Source organism: Notolepis coatsorum (genome assembly GCF_963971535.1).
Source record: "Notolepis coatsorum genome assembly, chromosome: 1".
NCBI lineage: Eukaryota > Metazoa > Chordata > Actinopteri > Aulopiformes > Paralepididae > Notolepis > Notolepis coatsorum.
In genome coordinates this window covers 276,846,835-276,866,505 of record NC_140165.1, presented here as the reverse complement: position 1 = coordinate 276,866,505, position 19,671 = coordinate 276,846,835, and the positions used below count along the sequence as shown (strand labels likewise).

The 19,671-nt window shown below is 41.7% G+C and overlaps 1 protein-coding gene across 2 annotated transcripts in view; it reads right to left on the bottom strand.

Moving 5' to 3' along the window:
- Positions 1-4,060: 4,060 nt before the first annotated feature.
- Positions 4,061-19,671, bottom strand: part of akt2 (v-akt murine thymoma viral oncogene homolog 2) — a 134,438-nt gene continuing 118,827 nt past the window's right edge. For both annotated transcript variants that reach the window (XM_084324349.1, XM_084324350.1), the window contains exons 11-14: positions 17,380-17,594; positions 10,303-10,390; positions 10,093-10,195; positions 4,061-4,882 (exon numbers count right to left, since the gene is read on the bottom strand). In XM_084324349.1, coding sequence (XP_084180475.1) covers positions 4,803-4,882; positions 10,093-10,195; positions 10,303-10,390; positions 17,380-17,594 — 486 coding nt within the window. In that variant the 3' untranslated portion in view covers positions 4,061-4,802. The remainder of the gene's footprint in view (positions 4,883-10,092; positions 10,196-10,302; positions 10,391-17,379; positions 17,595-19,671) is intronic.

Sequence of the window (19,671 nt, the reverse complement as noted above, 5' to 3'; positions counted from 1 at the left end):
GTTGAAGGCTAACTTAAAGTTGTAAATTTACCATCTAATCTATTTGCTAGCTACTGCAAAACTTCAATTAACCCAAGATTTTATTTGAACACGATTGGCCTACATTTGGGAGAGGTTTCTATTTGGGCCTGGCCTTCTAATTCCTTTCTCACAAAACTCTTGCTCAGCAAAAAGTTTAACCTCTTAAGCCCTAGCCCTATTTTCTGAATATCCACCTAAAAATACATACCTAAGTAAATGGAAGATTGCTCCACTTCTACACGGCCATTTGCATGTTCTTGGTATCTAGGGACATCTATGAATCTCAGGGAATGTATGCCTAGTGTCAGAAATATTGTCCGTTACTAGGCTTGAGTAAATTGTGATGAAACAAAAGGAGAATATAAATTATGATTTTTTCTTTGCATCTTTTACGGTGCATAACACCATGCTAAAAATGACCAGACATGAAAAACTGCCACTGAGCTCGTTCAGCACCTTCTTGAGATCACATGTACAAAAATCTAAGCAAATGAATAAAGGGAAGATGATTAAACAGAAGGTTTTGTAGAGATACAGTACTGAATTCTGCCATCCGGACAAATGCAATTGAAATATTATTATAGAATATCAGGCCTATAAATGACGTTATTATAGCCAACTTGCACATCTATGGATCGGGCCAAATCTACTCTTTCCAATGCCAGAGTTCAATTTGGATTTAGTATCACCAGGCATGCAGCAAGAACCGTGAAAGAAATCTACTGTAAGTACAGTTATTTCTTATAATGGTTATGGCTCCGCCATTTCGAATCGGTTTGCAACACGGCTTGTTGCTAAATGTTCACAGAAGGTAGACAAACTAACTGCGCTCCAATCTATGCCAATAATGTTCCGGTTTGTGGTAGATAATCCCCAAAAATAAGAAATAAAAAAAGAAATCATCCACAAGTCATTTGCTTCCAGGAAGCTGGGTAATGTCGTTTTTCGAAATTTCAACACTCATTCAAAGCTCAAGGTCTCCTCATGAACAGAATTGTGACGCCAATTAAAAATGGCGGATAATCGCTTTTAAATGAATGCATTTAAAAAACGAATAGTTCACTAATAACACTAACATATTGGTAAAAAAAAACATATTGCTGAAAATATACACTATGAATGCTGTTGTGACATGGTTAGGGTCTTTACTCTTGGCTACATTTAAAAAGAAAACTCAACTTTTATTCATAGTCTGTAGAGATGGATAATTTATGGCTTGGGTCCGGTACCGGACCCGTCGGGCTTAAGAGGTTCATTGTTTATTTAAACCAGTATGAGTATCACCAGTATAAAAAAGATCACCAGTATAAATCACATCACAGATCAATTCCGAATCATGCATCGTCGTATCTCGCTCAGAGAGAGAGAAAGAGCAGACCATTCTCCATGTAGCGGCAGGCTCAGCTCGACCAATCCCAGTGACGGAAGGATGTTCTTATTAAGTTTCACTCTCTGTTAAGCATTGCTTTCAGCTGAAGACTACGCTGAGTAAAATTAGTTTTCATGCATGCATTGTGAGGAGACGCAGTATTGATTTGAATAACCACGGTTGGTGTCTGTGGTCCGGAATTGAACAGCCTTTGTTTCTCCTGCCAAATAGACGGCATTAATCGTGGCTAATCGCTGTGTATGTTGTGCGGGTGTGTTTGGATAAGTAATGGTAGTAGACCGTCTCTATTTGTTAAATACAGCGGCCATGTTCGGTCGCTCTGAGAGAGGAAGAGGCCCGTTGACCATATTCATATTCTCATGTCGTGCATCTGTCACAGTGCCATGTAGCAGGTTCAATTGACTTTAAAAAGGGAATGGCTTACGCTCGATGGCAACGCTCCCGGCGCCCGGGCGGCTGCAGTGTAACTTATCTGGAATTCTTGAGGAAATTCCTGTTTCTCTAAGGTAGAGACAACTACAGGAACAAGGACGTTAAAGGCTGTGGCCGTTTTGGGGACTGCTGTCTCCAGACGGGGGACTAAACGTGACTGGTGCTGTGGTCAATGAACTCTTTACTATTATCCCGTCTTACCACCGCGGTGCCGCCCCTTTATACTTCAAAAACGGACCGGTGGGGAGAAGAACCAGATGCTTCTACTTCCTTTTGGTCAGTTCTTTCTTGTGAGTGGTGCTGTGCACAAACCTTTACATTTTGTTGTCATTTGTTTGCTTTCCCTCCCAGCGAGCACAACTGGCCACTTCACACATACCACTACGTCTAATGTGAGCCTGTCCATTTGGGTCCTCTAGAGCAGGGTCGTCTATATTCATTAACCTCTTAACTGGCGCCCCCAAAAGTGGCCATTTTTAAACTTGAACTTGAGGACTGCATACTTTTTTTGCAAACCAAAATACTATACTTTATACTTATGCATGAGATGAGCCTGGTCTCTTTAAAAGATAACATTCTGAAGTTTCTGATACAATAAAGAAAATTCACTTTTAGTGCTAATGAAATAGCATAGGTCTGAACTTGAGTTGAACTTGAACTTGTGTACTCACATTTTTCTGTAGTAGTTGCAATATCCAAAAGTATATTTCCAAAGAAATTGGTATGGCTGAAAAAAACACCCTGGATCCATAGCCTGATGTCTTGTGTGTAATACATGACCAAATCTCATAAAAATATGTTCAGAAATGAGTGATTAGGAGCGATTTTGGTAAAATGTGAAAAGAATAAAAGCTCTGCCGGTTTCCATTTTCTCATAGACTCCAATGTATTCTGCAGATTTCTTACTTCCTGTTTTCGCTTGTGACTTTTCACCTAGATTCCTGATCGCTCATCCCCATTGGGGTATCATTGGAAAGCCACACTCATGGGTTACAACCCTGTCTAGTAATTTTCGAGATTGCCAAATGATTGACAGAGTTAGAGCCTCGGCAGTCAGGAGTGGTATTCGAAATAAGTCTGCTAAAGGCTTTGGCGCACGCCTCACATACATATCGGCATGTAACTCGAGAACCGCTGAACGGATTTTGGCAATCGACAGGCAACAAATAGGGCTTTAATTCGATATATATATTGTATTAAAAAATATGTTAGGTCGCCAAAGTGGTGCGTCACGCCGGTGGGCAAATCGTCCTCAAAACGTCCCGGGGCCGGGTCGGTGCCAGTTAAGTAGGCCCATGTTCCCCAATGAGTGGATAGATGTGTGATAACCTGGTTCAGACACCTTGTCGACCACTTCTGAATTCCCTCCATGGAGAGAAAAGAATAAGACCAGATGAAGGAGTCCAAACCATGTTTTTTTCTTTTTTTCTTATGATCAAAGAGTATAAATTCCCCTGCAAAGGTTAATTCAAGTTATTTTCTTTAACCTAGTCTGTTGTCTGTCATCTGGCTTGAGACTGCCAGGTCTCACAAGAGCACGTTTTCTTTCCTCTTATGGGCGCTGGAGACGACCACATCGCTTCTGTCCAACAGAGCAACAGTAAAAAAATAAATAAAATACCGGTAATGAACTACTCAAAAACCTGTTTTACTCTGAAAGGCCATATTTTGTATTTTTATTTTGACCGTTGGGTCTCGAGCGGACAGCTGCGGCCGACTCCAGATGTCCTGAAACACAACTCGCTCATTCATTGATGTGAACAGATCAGAGATTTTGGTCAGAATGGATTAGTATGATGCCAGAAGGAAGAAAAAACAACAACAGCCTCCAAGGTTGAATATAAACGGGAAATATCCGTTTTTAAGTGACGCCGCCTGTCCTCCTCCAGCCTTCCGTTTCCCTTTAAAGAGTAAATGCCTGCGCTGTGTGTAGTGTCTCCTCTCTGGGAATAAAAACATGCATTAACAAGACGCACGTGGATGGTTTGAGATTCAAACGCTCGCTCACACATTCTCTTGCACTCACTTTATGCACGAGTGCGTACATTCCGACATTCGCTCACACGTTCCACATACAGTGCAAACAGAGAAATGGCTACCCCTTCCTCGAGGTTTTTACCCACCTCATTCTCCCCCTTCCCCCTCGTTATCTAATCTGCCCCCCCCCCCCCCCCCCCCGCTCTCTCTACCCCTCCCCACCCTCCCGCTGTAGGGACAGTCCCACACTTGATTTGTAACAGCAAGTTCCAGAAAGAGCACTTGTAAAAAAAGAAAGAAAACAAATATTAATAATAATAATTTTGCTGAAATATGGCTTTATATTTAAAACCGTAACAATCAAAAGAAGAACAAAATCAGGCCCACCCCCCTCCCAAATCTATTTTTTTTCCCTTTTCTTTTTTTTCATTCCTAAATTTCATTCTACCTTTTGAAAATTCTATCAAGTAGGTTTGTACATATGCAGTCTATGGGAGGGTTTGTGTGATTGTGTGTGTGTGTAGCATGGGTTCAGCTGGTGGAAGGCGGTGCTCTGCTGGCATAACCTGGTTAGGGTGAGGTGTGGAGGCGTGGATGTGGTGCCCAGTGTGTCGTGTGGCAGAGGGTCCAGCAGGAGGAGCACAAGAGGCTGACCCCCTCCCCTCCCACCCCGTCAGGAGAACGAGAGACAAGGCCACCCGGTCTGTCCACAAAAAACAAAACAAAAAGAAAACCCGCTGAGGTCAGTCGTCCACTTGCTTGTTTTGGCGTCATGCTCTTGGGAGTCGTGTGTCTTCACATTGTTCTGCTGGCGTGTGCGTGTGTGTTTGTTTGTGTGTGTGTAAGAAGAAAAGGTTGAATGAAAATGTGTCTTGTGCCAGTTTGGGTTTTGTGTCATTCAAAATTCTCCAGCAGTGCAAGTGTGTGTGTGTGTGTTTGTGAACATGTGTTAGCCTGCCTTCTCGTTTGAGTGTGGGAGAGGTCACTCCCGTATGCTGGCGGAGTAGGAGAACTGCGGGAAGTGTGTGCGCTGGTCGGAGTCCTCTACGTCTAAGCTGTCATCTGTGGTCAACAGAGAAGGACAAGCGCTTTCAACAACACAGGCAGGGAAGTGGAGACAGAAATGCTTATAGGTTGTGGGTGGGTAGCGACACAGAGAGCAGTGATGGAGTAGAATAGGGGTTCCCAAACTTTTCAGGCCGGGACCCAGAAAATAAGGCGTCAGAGATGCACATCGTCAGGCTTTTTTATTTATTTATTTTTTTGTCAGGCGACCGATTTTTTAAGCCAAATATCACTTCAATCCTATTAAGTTAGTTCAAGTTAGTTATTCATTTATATGTGCTATTTATGAGAGGGCTAACTTGTTGCAAAATAATGATAATAATAATAGCCTCATTAAAATACTATTGTTGCTTCGGTTGTTTTCAGCGTTTTATGTGCATAATCTGTTATTTAGTTTGAAATGTTCGTTGAAATAAGTAGATTTTTCGTTTTTGTTTATTTATTAAGTTAATATAAAACCATATAGTCACATTTTAGAATACAATAGAATAGAATTTTAGAATACAACTAGAAACACTGTCCTGGCCTGCTTCTAAGTTCAGTGGCCTGAAAAAAAAAAAAAAAAAAAAAAAAAAAAAAAAAAAAAATGTGAAATCATCTCGCGACCTTCCCGTGGCTGCTCGCGGCCCACCTTTGGGTCGCGACCCCGACTTTGGGAACCACTGAGTATGGCTGGTTAGGCAAATATTCAGCGGATCATGATATCTTAGATTTTTACCTCCATTCTATTCAGTTTTAAATGTCAGTTTTTTCAGCCGGTTTCTTATCCAGTGCTTCTTATCCAAGTAAAATGTAAGACTTTGAATAGAATTTAATACCTATTTCATGGCCATACTGGCAAAAAGAAGTATTAGTGCTTTGAAAGAAGGGGAGGAACCGATACTATTACCGTACTGATTACTTTGAAGCCCAGACATTTCCCCCGAAACACATTTAACCTCTTAAGCCCTAGCCATATTTTCAGAAAATTCGCCTTTTTCCATCTTTGATCGTGAATAAAACCATGCTAACATTGACCAGACGTGAAACATTCAGCACCTTCTTGAGATCAAGTGTATTAAAAATCTAAGCAAATTAATAAAGGGCAGATGATTTACAGGGTTTTTTGTAGATACAGTACTGAATTTTGACACATACAATTTGAAATATGAATATAGAATATCAGGCCTATAAATTACCTTATTATGGCCAAGTCATACATCTATGGATCGGTAGTTAAATCTGGATTTAGTACCAGGCGCTCATTACAGGGCAGCAAAGACTGTGAATGAAATCTACTGTAAGTAGTTACTTTTGTATAATGTCCATAGCTCTGTAATCTTTCACCGGATTGCGACACGTTTTTTCCTAGACATTCACAGAAAGGTAAAGAAACAATATACGTTGTATTTATGGCAATAACGTTCAGGTTTGTTCGAACCGTGAGATATAATGACAAAAATCACATCAATATTTATTTTTTCACGTCAGCCAGCTGCAGCTTTGACAACGGCTGGTGTGAGCTGGGTAGTGTAATTTTATGAAATGTCTACGTCCATCGAAAGCCCTGGGTCTCCTCTTTCTTAGGACTACAACGATTTCATGACGGCGTCATTTCCTCGCATCTAAATCATCCAGTTTCCGATGCAATGCGCAGATATTTTTATAAGCTCATATTTAGCTAATAACACTTAAAATCATTGGTAAACAAACATAGTACTGAAAATATACACTTTGACTGCTGTTTTGATAGGGTTAGGGTCTTTACTCTTGGCTACATTTGAAAAAGAAATGCAACATTACTTAATACGAACTGTATTGATCTATTTATGATGTGAAATAAATCTGGAACCCTGTTATCACTTCTCATATTAATTGGCAAAGAATCTTTTTAACAGTGCTATAGGTGTGTAGACAGTGGAATATCTCCTTCATCACATCCTTACAACAGAGGTATAAAGTGCTGCACTGTGGGGGATTATTGGTTTAGAATTCCATGGCACTGTGAGATAAAGGGGCAGTTAAATTCTTAAAATTTTTATAAATGAACATATTCCCCCTTAGTCCCATCTATACATCCAGATGGTTTTGGTGTAATTTGTCTTCATATGTAAGAATTATGAATGGGGGTGTACTTCGGTAGAAAATAGTTCCTATTAGGGCCGTCAAATGAATGTTCAATAAATATTTGAATTGTAAAATTGTTTTTATTTTTATTAATATTTGTTAAAATATTGTCCATTCTTTAATCTTGGGTCTCACGTGGGTCATTGCACTGTTACTTGACAGATACCACGCAATTTTAATTTCATAGTGGTTGGAAAATCAAATGCAAGCTTATTCCTGAAGCTGAAAAGAGCCAATCATTCAAAAATAACAGCATGGCAATGATGACCGAGAGGGTGGGGGCATGGAGACTGATTTGCCACAAAGATGCCAAAATCATGGAACCTCGAGACAAAGTTGTATGTAAGCTACAGTAACTCCATCCCATGGAAGTAGAATAAAGAATATTGTAACTCCACCCCATAAATGTAGAATAATCAGATAGATAAGAGTAACTCCATCCCATAGATATAGAATAATGAATAGATAGAGTAACTCCATCCCATAGATATAGAATAATGAATAGGATAGGATACATTAGTTTCTCAAGTTTCTTTAATAGTTGTCATACAGAAGTACAGTGGGCTGAGCTGAGAGGATGTGCTGGTGGTGGCAGTTGTTTGAGAATAAACTGCTAGTCATCAATGTTATATACGGCAATGTATTCATTATTATTTATCCATCCTACTCATTTATCTTGGCTATTTCTTTATGATTAATTGATTAGCCGCTATTCTGGAACTTCTAGAAGAGGAAAACATTTTAGAGAGCGCAGGCTTTGGTGTCATAGGCCAGCTTGAATCAGGCAACCGCTGGTTTATTCAGAGCATCAGGAGTAGCGGAGTGGTCTAATGTTTACAAAGGTTGTTAACACATTGGACGTCAGACCTGAGATAAGTCGGGTTAACTAGCCATCGCTTGAGCGCCAAACCTGAGAAAAGTCTGGTTTTAATCGTTATTTCTTTTATTCGCTATATCCATTCATAATTCATCCACCCAGCCTGATGTTATCATTGGGAATGGCTCTGAGATCGCAAACGGCCAATACCGCCGCCTAACGCCTTGCGGCCGGTATTGCACATCATTGGAAAACCCTCTGGCTTGGGCTGTACGTCGATCTAAGAAGTCCGGTCCAGGTTTTCCTTCTCGGGCATGAGTAACGTTTATAACACATGGATTGGGGACACTCGAGCACCGCCGGTTCATGTGTTTTGGTGGATAATGTTGGACACACGATCGCGATCAGTATTTGGAATGGCGATCAGATAATTGGATTATTCTTTTTGCAGGACATCATAGACAAGGTAAGGACTATATATTATCAATCTTGTGTTGATCCGATATTTTTTGTCTGTAATGTACTGTGTAATGTAGGGGTGGGAATCACCAGAGGCCTCACGATACGATACTATCACGATACGATAGTATTGCGATACTAAATATATTGCGATATGCTGAGTATTGCGATATTAATATTGCGTTATATTGCGATCTATTACCTTTTTTCAACTGCAAAGTAAAACTTTGTCAACATGTTTTATCTAATAAAATAAAGTTCAGTCTGTTCATCTCACTTCAATAATTTTTATTGCAGAACATGGTATTTTCTCAAGCAGACAGAAAACACTGTAATCTGTGTTGCATGTACCTGACAAACTGAACTGTTTGTATTGCAGTCATATTCCAACTTAACTGAATGCACATGTGTGCGTGTGTGTGGACTACTGTACTATTACAGGTATTGAAATGAACAATGCAACTTCCTTATACAAACATTTTGTATTTTTTATTTCTTTTAATAAAAAATTAATATACTTGGCGTCCCTGTATCGATACAGTATAGCCACGCAAAGTATCGCGATACTACTACGTATCGATTTTTTTCACCACCCCTAGTGTAATGTATGCCGTTGGTGGTGATCGAAGCATAGAAAAACGACCCCCCCCCCCCCCCACCCTTTCGTGCATGCATGATGAAACAGATCCAGGCGAGAAATGGCACGATTTATAATTAAATGCAGTAAAGCGCTGTTTGGCGGAGTTTCCTGGGATTACACAGGATCACTCTAAAACTATACTCATATTCACCACGGTATAAAACGAAAATGTATGGATGAAAAAATTATCTGTTTTTTTGCATGTTGACCAGAAGAAACTCACTGACAATCGACGTTGTTATTAGATCCATAGCTATAATATTTAATATAGGTTTAGCACTGCAAACACCGGAATTTATCCCCATTGAACAGAGCGCTGGCACACAACGGCTCAACGCCCATAGCAACCCCTGGCACTGAAAGTGTTAATGGTATCAAGCCAACCGGCTAAACTAGCATGCTAACGTCAGTTGAGACCCGACAACAGTGAAAAGAAGTCTGTCGGATCACAACTTTCTCCCCTCCCTACTCTGTATGCCAATTGCTTCCTGGTTGGTTGGTCTGTAGACTACCCTACTGTCGGTCTGGGGAGAGTGTAGACTACCCTACTGTCGGTCTGGGGAGAGTGTAGACTACCCTACTGTCAGTAGGAGTCACTATTGCAACGACCAGGACTCATACCCGACCGGCTTCCCACCTGCGAACACTGGGTCAATTGTGTTCGTAGGTACCACTGCCGGGTATTGAACCTGGGTCTCTGCAATGGTACTTAGACCTCTACACTAGCCAGCCGGTCAATTTCCATATTCTGTATAAATTTATTTCAATATTTTAAATGATGCTAAATATTCAGACTTGTTCAAACATTTTTGGTACATTTTGATAGCCCTAGTTCCTACATGAAACCGCTCACAACAAGGTCTGTAGATTATCTTGAGTAACCAGGTAATGATTTCTGGACACAGACATTGCTTTTGAGTTTCAAATGTCTTTTTTTGTGCTTTGAGCACCACAAACCGAGTGCCCTTGAGCTCAGCAGATATCTCTAACACTATGGGAATTACATTAAAACGATCTGGATGGATAAATAGCATTCCGGGTAAGGGGGAATATGTTCATTTTGGGTGAAGTGCCCCTTTAAATGCTGTGAATAATTATGATTTTATAGAGGAACCCATTTGATACATTAATCGATACGATACTCACACATTACAGGACATGTGAAAAACAAACAGTCCTACTTACACTTATCTGGAGGTGTTACGGTAATAGTCTGTGCAGTGAACTCATCATCGAAGTAGCGTGTGTCTGTCTCTGACGTCACCTGGGGCTTGAAGGGTGGAATGAGCTGTGGAGAGAAATTAAACCTGTGTTAAACCCCGTCATCATGACCTGAAAACATATCTGACTCCCTCCTCTCTTCCTCCATCCCCCGCTTCTCCCCCAGCCCCTCACCTTTCTGTCAATGACATCCTGCCAGTTGATAGAGGTGAAGAACTTGTGGATCATCACTTCTTTGGCATCCTCTGCCCCGCCTCCAAGCCTGGAAAACAAGGACCGTTTTCATGCATCGTGCCCCAAAGCATTTACGGGCATTATGGTAAATTATGGGAAATGTCTTCTCCAGAGTCAGAGAAGAAGATAAGATGCCAGTTTCCTCTCTGTGCGTTCAGTAGAAAGTAGGGATGCCCCGATCACGTGTTTTGCCAAAGATACCGATCACCAATCGTCTATGAGCCATATCGGCCGATACACTGCCGATACCGATCGTTTTTGGTTTTGTTATAGCAGCTGGCAGTATTATACTGTAGGTCTAACACAGGCTTTCTCAAAGTCCGGACTCCGGTCCAGATCCGGACTGAACCACAACGGTCTCTGGACTCCGAGCAAATTATACTTTTCATATGTGTTATCTGTATTATCTGCGAGACAGCACCAACAAGCAACGAGTCAAAATTATCCGCTAGCGTCTCTGTCTGCTCCACTGTGTGTGTCTGTCTACTCTGCTTTGGTCCAATCACATTCCCCCACCCACAGAGGCAGAGTGGGGCGGGTCTTCATGGAATGCTTGTTGTCTCTCAGCGACCTGGGGCAGTGTAGCGTATGGGTTAGCGAGGCTCAATGTGCGAGAATAGTCCATCGTCTCGACCATAGATATACATCTATGATCTCAACTACACTTACTCCCTTTCATGCTCGCTCGCACACACACGCTCTCTCACGCTCGCGCACACACAATCTCTCTCTCACACACACTCACTCTCTCATGCTCTCATTCCAACTCCGCTGAGAATTGGATCATGTTTTTCGTGCGCGCCATCGATCGGTTTTCGCAATCGGCGACTAGAAAGCATTATCGGTATTCCCCAATCTCATATTTATACTGAATATCAGCCGATACCGATCGCTGGCCTAGTAGAAAGCTATCCGGCTGCAAGCTAGCCTAGCTTAAAACACTGGGAAAGGTGTTTTTGGCCAACAGCTAGGCTAGCTGATCCGTATCCACTTCCACTAATTTGTGCTAAGCTAGGATAGCTTGAAGCCAGATAGCTTTCTACTGAAGGCACAGAGAGGAAATTGGTATCCATCTTCTTGGCTGACATTTCCCATAATGTTGGCGTGTTTCTTTAAAAGTGCAATAGACCGGAAGCTTCAGTCATTTACATACATTTACATTTAGTCATTTAGCTGACGCTTTTATCCAAAGCGACTTACAAGTTCTGTACGACAAGACAGCAAGAAGGGTACAACTCTATCAGCTGAGTAACAATGTTCATCAAAGTGTTGCGTGTTACAGTGTAGGTTAGTTTATTAGGACAAGTGCACGACAGTAAGGTTAGTCAGGGTTACATTTTTTTTTTTTTTAATCATTTCAGATAATGGTTGAAGAAGTGAGTCTTTAGTCGACGGCGAAAGATTGGACGGGATTCGGCTGTCCTAACTGGGATGGGTCACTCTCTCACAGATACGGTTGCATTGTCATTAGGGATGTAGTGCAAAACTATTTATTATGCCACAATGTTCCTTCCCTGAACCAATTACTGAAGAAGTCGGTAGATCCTAGGCAAATTATTTGAAGTAGTAAATATTATAATAACATGTTGTGAAGGGCCAGATTAAACCGAATATATATATTTATTTATATATATATATTTAATTGTATTTGTATATTCTCTAATATTCCCTGATATCCCTTGTATATTCCTTGTACAATATGCATTGAATATCCATTCTAGCCTACTGAACATCCCATAATAGTCTCCATTCTACTATTGGTCGAGACCTTGGTGCCAGGCTGCCATACCCCTCAGACCCAGTTCAAACGTACCGCTCCACATGTACGAACAAGTCCTAGTTCCGCGTAGGAATCTGACTACCGCACCACTAATGGGACTATTTGTTCATAGTGCGTATATATACTGCGCTACTAAAGTAGGACTTCCTTTTCAGTCCAGTTTCTTACCCTCCAATAGAGTCACAGACGTAAAGCCTCCCCGCGACGCCACGTGTGGGAGTAAGGCCAAGTTCGCCTACCATCGGTATTGAGACATCGTGTATATTAATATTTGAATAGTCATATTTGGCACTATATCGTCGAGTTGGACGTAGTCTATTAAGCTAATAATAGTCTGTTAATATATAGTGCTTCGTGCGGTGAGAATACTACCGTAGTCAGTACCCCATCGTTTCGGGCAGAGAACTGGCTGCTTATCCAGGGTGGTTGACCCCACGTGAAGCTGCACCCGAGGAGCCCCAGAGCCGACGAGCGAGTGGACCTGTATACCGGATTATTCTACCGACGACAGCCCGCCTTCCCAGGCATGGATTATGCTTTGTATACTTTGATTATTCCATGGATAAAGACCCCCGACACTGCCGTGTGTTGGAACCCCCCCCCCCCTGGAGAGGACGCAAGGTGAGGAGACGCTCTGCAAGACGAGGTCGCTTCACGTCTCTCCCCCGTGGACCGGAGAGAGCCGGCCCACAAAGAGTCCATCTGCTTTCATCTGTGGTCCAAGGATCGCCGGCGCATTGAACGGCACTACAGTGGGTTCACCTGGGATACCCTTGGCCGGATGAGGCAGCCGGATTCTACCCCCCCCCCCCCCCTTCCTACTCCTGTCGGCTTACAAGCGACCGGATTAACCCCCCCTAGTGTGTCCAGTATATAATCATTAAAGTATCATTGCTGTTATTCCTTAAACTATTCCAGGTCGTATATGTACCACCTGCGCCTTCAGAGATTGGACATTCTCTATTGATATACCGACGAATACTCTTGCCATAAAAGTGCATACTAATTCCCATTCATAAATGTGATTGATTTGATTAAGTGCTTGCTCTGACTACACACCATCGCTGTGTAGAAATAAAGACCTATTTCTAATTCGTACATTTGTGTTGGATCCGTTTCATCTACGTGACAGTGTTCATCATAATATATTTATGCCGTGTACTGGGTGGCCGAATATTAAGTACAAAGGTAGTGGTAGTAAGTATCATATCTAGTAATACAGTCAGGGAATTGTACCCCTCAGTTACAATCAGTATGTTGTCTTTCATTAAAAATCTTTGAAATGCAAATAAAATATAAGAATACTTGCACAATAGAGTGAGTGAGAGAGAGTAAAAGTTTTTTATACGGTTTACTTTTAGTCATAGAGTATATATATATTCAGATTAAAATTATTTATTGCCTATATTTATTGTAACGTATACAGTTACAATAAATAACTGTATATGTTAGCCATTAGGACTGTCTACTAGGGGTGGGAATCATCAGTTTCATCACGATACGATACGATATCGATTCTTTGGACAACGATACGATATTTGCCGATATCACAAAGTCTGCCACGATACGATACGATACGATTCAATTCAGGTGCCTGCGATCGATATGAGGCGATATTATGTGCCCATTTAACACAATCAGTCACATTTAGATCAACTAAAAAAAGGCTACGGAAATATCAATTGATGTATTTATTTTTGAGCTCTTCCAGACATTTAAATGAAAAACAATCTATTGTTTTTAATACAAATAGACCTCCTGTTCACTTTTGTTTTTATATATTGAGCTTTAACACACACACAGACACACACAGACACACACACACACACAGTCCCCCACAGCCCCCACCCCTCCTCCTTCCAAGTCCCCTCTTCACTCTCCTGTTCTCTCTCACGGTTAGCTGCTTAGCTTTTAAGCAGCCAACGCGACGTTCATTTAGATATTTAACGCGACGTTGGCATAAAGGAATGGCGACGATGGAACGCCTGTTATATGCATTTGACCCGTTGCGGGGAAAAAACTGCACAGACTTATATCTGCTCGCTAAATAGACGCTCTGTAGTGCTTTACAGCAGACGCAAACACTGCTGTAATGTGTACACGGAGTTTCACATACTGGGCGCCGGCGGATATGACTCGCGGGGATTTTCAAAATAAGAGTATCGCAATATGAATCGATCTTTTTACGTTGCGTCGATCCTATTTGATTATTGATAATAGATCGATATATCGATCTGGATCGATGTATTGTCCCACCCCTACTGTCTACCATTCTATATTTTGACATTCATAACTTATGATGGAAGTTAAGACAACCTTTCTCTAGGCTTTTGAAAATGTAGGGAGCAGCAAAGATAAATCGCTGATCGAATCACAACTTCACAAAATTATATTACAAATATTTCCCAAACCACATACAAGATCATCATGATCACATATTTATCTAATTATCTTCACCTAGAAAACAAATGAAAAACGTAATTATATCATAAAAAAGTGCTCAAATACTTTATTGTAATATGCAAGGTGAGAACACTGTCTCGATCTGCAAGCCATTCACGCTGCAGCTCTTTTATAATCACATATATGAGTGGTTTAAGATACGTTATTTTGATCGTGATTCATTATTTGCACACTAGTTTAAGAATGCACTGCCTCTATTCTATAAAACAGGGGTTCTCAAACGTTTACACATTTATAATACGAGGCATATTTAGCCAAAATATGTTTCCAGAACATAAATAGTAAAATAATGCGATCCCACTTTGGGTCACGACCCGTAGTTTGAGAACCACTGCTTAAGAGAATCAATAATACAGCGTATTCTGTGACAGATGACCGCTAATCCAGTGGGGGGGGGGTTATGGGGTGGACACAAGAGATATTGTTCACACCTGACTGCCAAGGTGTTAAAATGCTATATGTTTGAGCTCTCCTCCCCCTTTGGAAAGCAGCTTCCATTGCCACTGCGCCACGATAAGGAGCTGACGGGGCATTTCTATATCGTAGGTTTCCTCTTAAACTTCTTACGTTATCTAGAGGAAACTTGTTAGAATGTTAGTGAATGAGGTCCAATGAGTGTGCTTGAGAGGTTATTTACCAAACTCAGAAATGCTTTTTTGATTAATTATATCGAGCGGAGGACTGAGAAATTTGGCACTACTGATTAATGAAGTTATATGCTTGGAGCGCGTTCACACACACACACACACACACACACACACACACACACACACACACACACACACACACACACACACACACACACACACACACACACACACACACACACACACACACACACACACACACACACACACACACACACACACACACACACACACACACACACACACACACACACACACACACACACCAAGCTGCCTGCTGCATGTTAACATGAGCCTGGTCTCTTTTGAAAGACAACATTCTGAAGTTATTAATGCAAAAAGGCATAATCACTTTTAGTGCTAATGAAATAGAGTAACAGAGGTTTGAACTTGAGTTGAACTTGTGTACTCACATTTTTCTTTAGTGGTTGCCAGATTCCAGATTCCATTATTCCAGCATAGAGGTTATGAGATGTAAAACACTGTGGTTCCATAGCCTGAAGTCTTACGTAGTACAGGTCAAATTATTTTTTAAATCCGTTCAGAAATGAGTGCTTGAGAGGTTTTAGTAAACCGTGCCCCCCCCCCCCCCCCCCCCCCGCCCCACGTGGGGTATTGTTGGAAGCAGACACTTGTTGGCTACAACACTGACCAATAACTTTCGCTATCAGCGGTGATTGGTCAGTTCTCGAGCGTATACAGTCCGATGTGGTCATTTGACACGCGGCCTGTAAAAAGACGATCGCCTGACATATCGTCATGTAACTCGAGAAGCGAGGCACGGAATTGGTCGAGTGAGGTGGCGTTCGAACGGCGGCAAATTCAAGCTTCGAACGCTATATTATATGATCGGCGAAAAATGCAGCCCCGAGCTGGTAGCCGCTTGCAAAGTGCCGCGATGTGCATGGGCATGACGGCCCGAATTCGGTGGTAAGAGGTTAAGCATTTTATGAGCAAACTAAATTTGTTAGATTGGACATTTGATTAATTATATCAAGTGGAGAAGTGAGCAAAGCATTTATTCAACTTCAAATATTTTTCTAATTATCTCGAAAATAAACAAAAAAGCGAATTATATCATTAAAAAGTGCTCAAATACTTAATTGTAATATGCAACGTGAGAATTTGCAGTGTTATTTGAGGGGCTTGCAGCTCTTTTATAATCATAGGATAGTGGATAAGACAATAGTGGATAAGACAAAAACTGAATCGGAATTCATATATTTAACATTTTAAGCATTTTATGAGCAAACTAAATCCGTTAGATTGGACATTTGAAAACTGTCTCGATCTGCGAGTGCGAACACAACTCTCGGCACCGGCTGTCTCCCCTCCCCTTAACTCAATCTCCGCCAACCACGTATATATATATAGACTATATATATATATATATATATAGACTACCCCCCCCCCCCCCCCCCAACTTGATGATCTTGTGTAGGTACATATGTACATGTTGTATACCTTTGATTTGGGAGTATTTGGGGGTTCAGGGAATCAACCAGAACAATTCGGGCTTATTGCACATAAAGCGTCCTATCTCGCGATCTATGGAAAAAGACTGGATTCTTTCGGAAATGGGTGATGTTCAGCGTGTAATAAACTTTAAACTACAGTGTGTAGAAACGAACACCTTTTTACATGCTGTACTGCAAATAGTGTCTGTCAAATTAGCCATACCATTTTCCCCATAGCTATAATTTAATAAAGAAAGTGGCAGAGAAAGAGTTAAGAGACGAGAAGTAACCTGGTGTAACCCGAGCACCCCTACCGGTTGATACTGTTAATACAGCAACCACCGGAAACCACTCGGCAGGGGTAAATCGTCCTAAGGGCTACATCTGTAATATAACCAATAAGACCCTCACCTGCACCTTTGTTTACACTGTTATTTTTTATATTCATTATAATGGTTACACTGTTTATTTTTCATTTATTCAGATCTAATTTTATTGCCTATATTTATGTCTTGCTACTATTACCCTGCCCATACCTGTACCCCCCCCCCCCCCCCCCCCCCCCCCAATGCTGCTATGACACCCGAATTTCCCCAAGGGGATCAATAACGGAATATCTTATCTTAACCCAATAAAGATAACAAGCTTATTCTCTCTCACACAGACACACCTCTGCTTGGGGTCCTTCTTGAGCAGGCCTGCCAGCAGGGCCTTGGCCTCGGGGGCCAGGTTCTTGGGGAAGCGGATCTCCTCCATGAGGATGAGCTCAAACAGCCTCTCATGGTCCTGGTTGTAGAAGGGCAGCCGTCCACACATCATCTCATACATGACCACGCCCAGACCCCACCAGTCCACCGCACGGCCATAGTCGTTGTCTTCTAGTACCTAGCAGGGGGCAGGGCACACAGTTAAGAGTAGTAGACTTAACCCCTACAGGACTTGTACACCAGGATGTGCAGATCCAGAGCCTGTAGGATAATGAAGGACCCTCATCACCCCAACAACAGTCTGTTCAAACTGCTGCGGTCAGGCAAGCGCCTCCACATTCATGCAGCAAAAACAGAGAGACTTAAGACTCAGCTTCTTCACCCAGGCCATCAGAACACTCAACACTGATCTCTCCACATACAAGCACACATGAACACACACACACACAAACTACACATCCTCACTTACACTCTACATAACGTCACGGTGACCAATTGCAGCCACTCTTATTGTCTGGGACCAAATACGGCCACGCCCCACTCCCAGCAAAAAGTGGGAATCTCTAGAATGGGTTTGGGGCGGCGCTGTATACGGAAGTGCCTCTCAAGGTGACGATTAGACAACACTTTCTTGTTGTCAGTAGATGGCAGCATTGGTTTAAAATTAAAGGCTGAAAATGTTGAGAACTACAACACTGCATTTCCCAAGAGCGTTAGCACAGGTCGCAGGTCACTGGGATGGGTCTATATTCTCCGACGTGATCTGAACAGCGTTAAACTATTACTGCAACCTCGGTATAGCGACCGCGAATGGCCAACTAATTATCTTAACAAAAGTGCGCTGGTAGCATTACATATGTTGTCTAAAGGGGGACATATGGTACAATTTAAGATTCTAATGATAATCGGCATATAAAGGACAAGATAAAGCATCGTTAATTTGTAAGAAACCTCAATGAAAACGGCGCAGGGTGCTATTGTTATGAAAATGTGATAGAATCCTATAAAAATGTGGACGCACTTGGCCTACGTTCCGTTACATAATACACTACAAAAAGGTCACTTTAAAAATTACTGAATACATTTGTGCAATATACTGAATCCACTGTATATTTGTATATTATTACTTATTACTTCTTACGTTTAGTACTGTATTTTATTCTTATGACTTTATTATGGACTTAAGAAGATAGATACCAATTTCCTCTCTGTGCGTTCAGTAGAAAGTTAGCCAGCTCCAAACTAGCCTAGCTTAGCACAAATTAATGGCTAGCCTAGCTTAAAACTCCAGGAAGGGTGTTTTTGGCCAACAGCTAGGCTAGTGGTAAAAATATATTTTCTTATCGTCTATGCTTGCAATGCACTCCAAGTGAAACACTTGTCTTTGTCACATATTATTCAGATTCAGATATTTTTTTTGCCATATGCAACAAGTACAATGGGATTCTTACTATCCGTTTGCTCCACAGCATAAAGGAATAAGTTAAATAACACACTAATACTCAAAGAAAATAGGCGAATACTGCGGAGCTCCTGAAGACACGTCTGCTCTCTTCAGCACTGCGCCTACATCAATAGACTATCATTAGACTAACAATATCACTTATTCTTGACCGCCGAAAGCGTATCCTTGCTGGCTTTATTGAATAAAATTCAAAGTCCACCGAATGTAAATCTTTGTGATTTTTTTTTGTCCCCCAATAGGCAAATAACACTAGGGATGGGAATCGAAAACCGGTTCCCGTTGGGAGCCGGTTCCTAATTATCAGATTCCTGGAATCGCATGCCTCTGTGACTATCGATTCCCTTATCGCAGCCAGGTTTTTCCTACAGTTGCGCATAACGTTAGCGCCACGCATGTAGCCATGGCAGACTATTTGATTCCTTAAGGGCTCGACATTGCCTGGGTTTTGGTCATATGCTCCCGAAATGCTCCCACTGTTTGGCTGCTTCTATGTGCAGTGAAAACTACTCCAATGTTTTAGAACCTAGTCATTGATTTAGTTCAGGGTAAGCTAAGATTAGCCGCGGAGCTAGCACGAGCTAACGCTAGCTAATCAAGCTCACAGAGAGAGATAAACAGCTGACAGCAGGTAGTACAGGTACAAATACAATAAAAAAGGGGGTGGGGGCTGTTGTGTAAACCTTGTACTCTTTAGTTCACATATAATAAGAGACGGAGAGCGTGTGGTGATCACGTTGACTGTTGTTTACTAGTCGGTAAGCCAGGAAGTACCGTGCAACATACAAGCCAA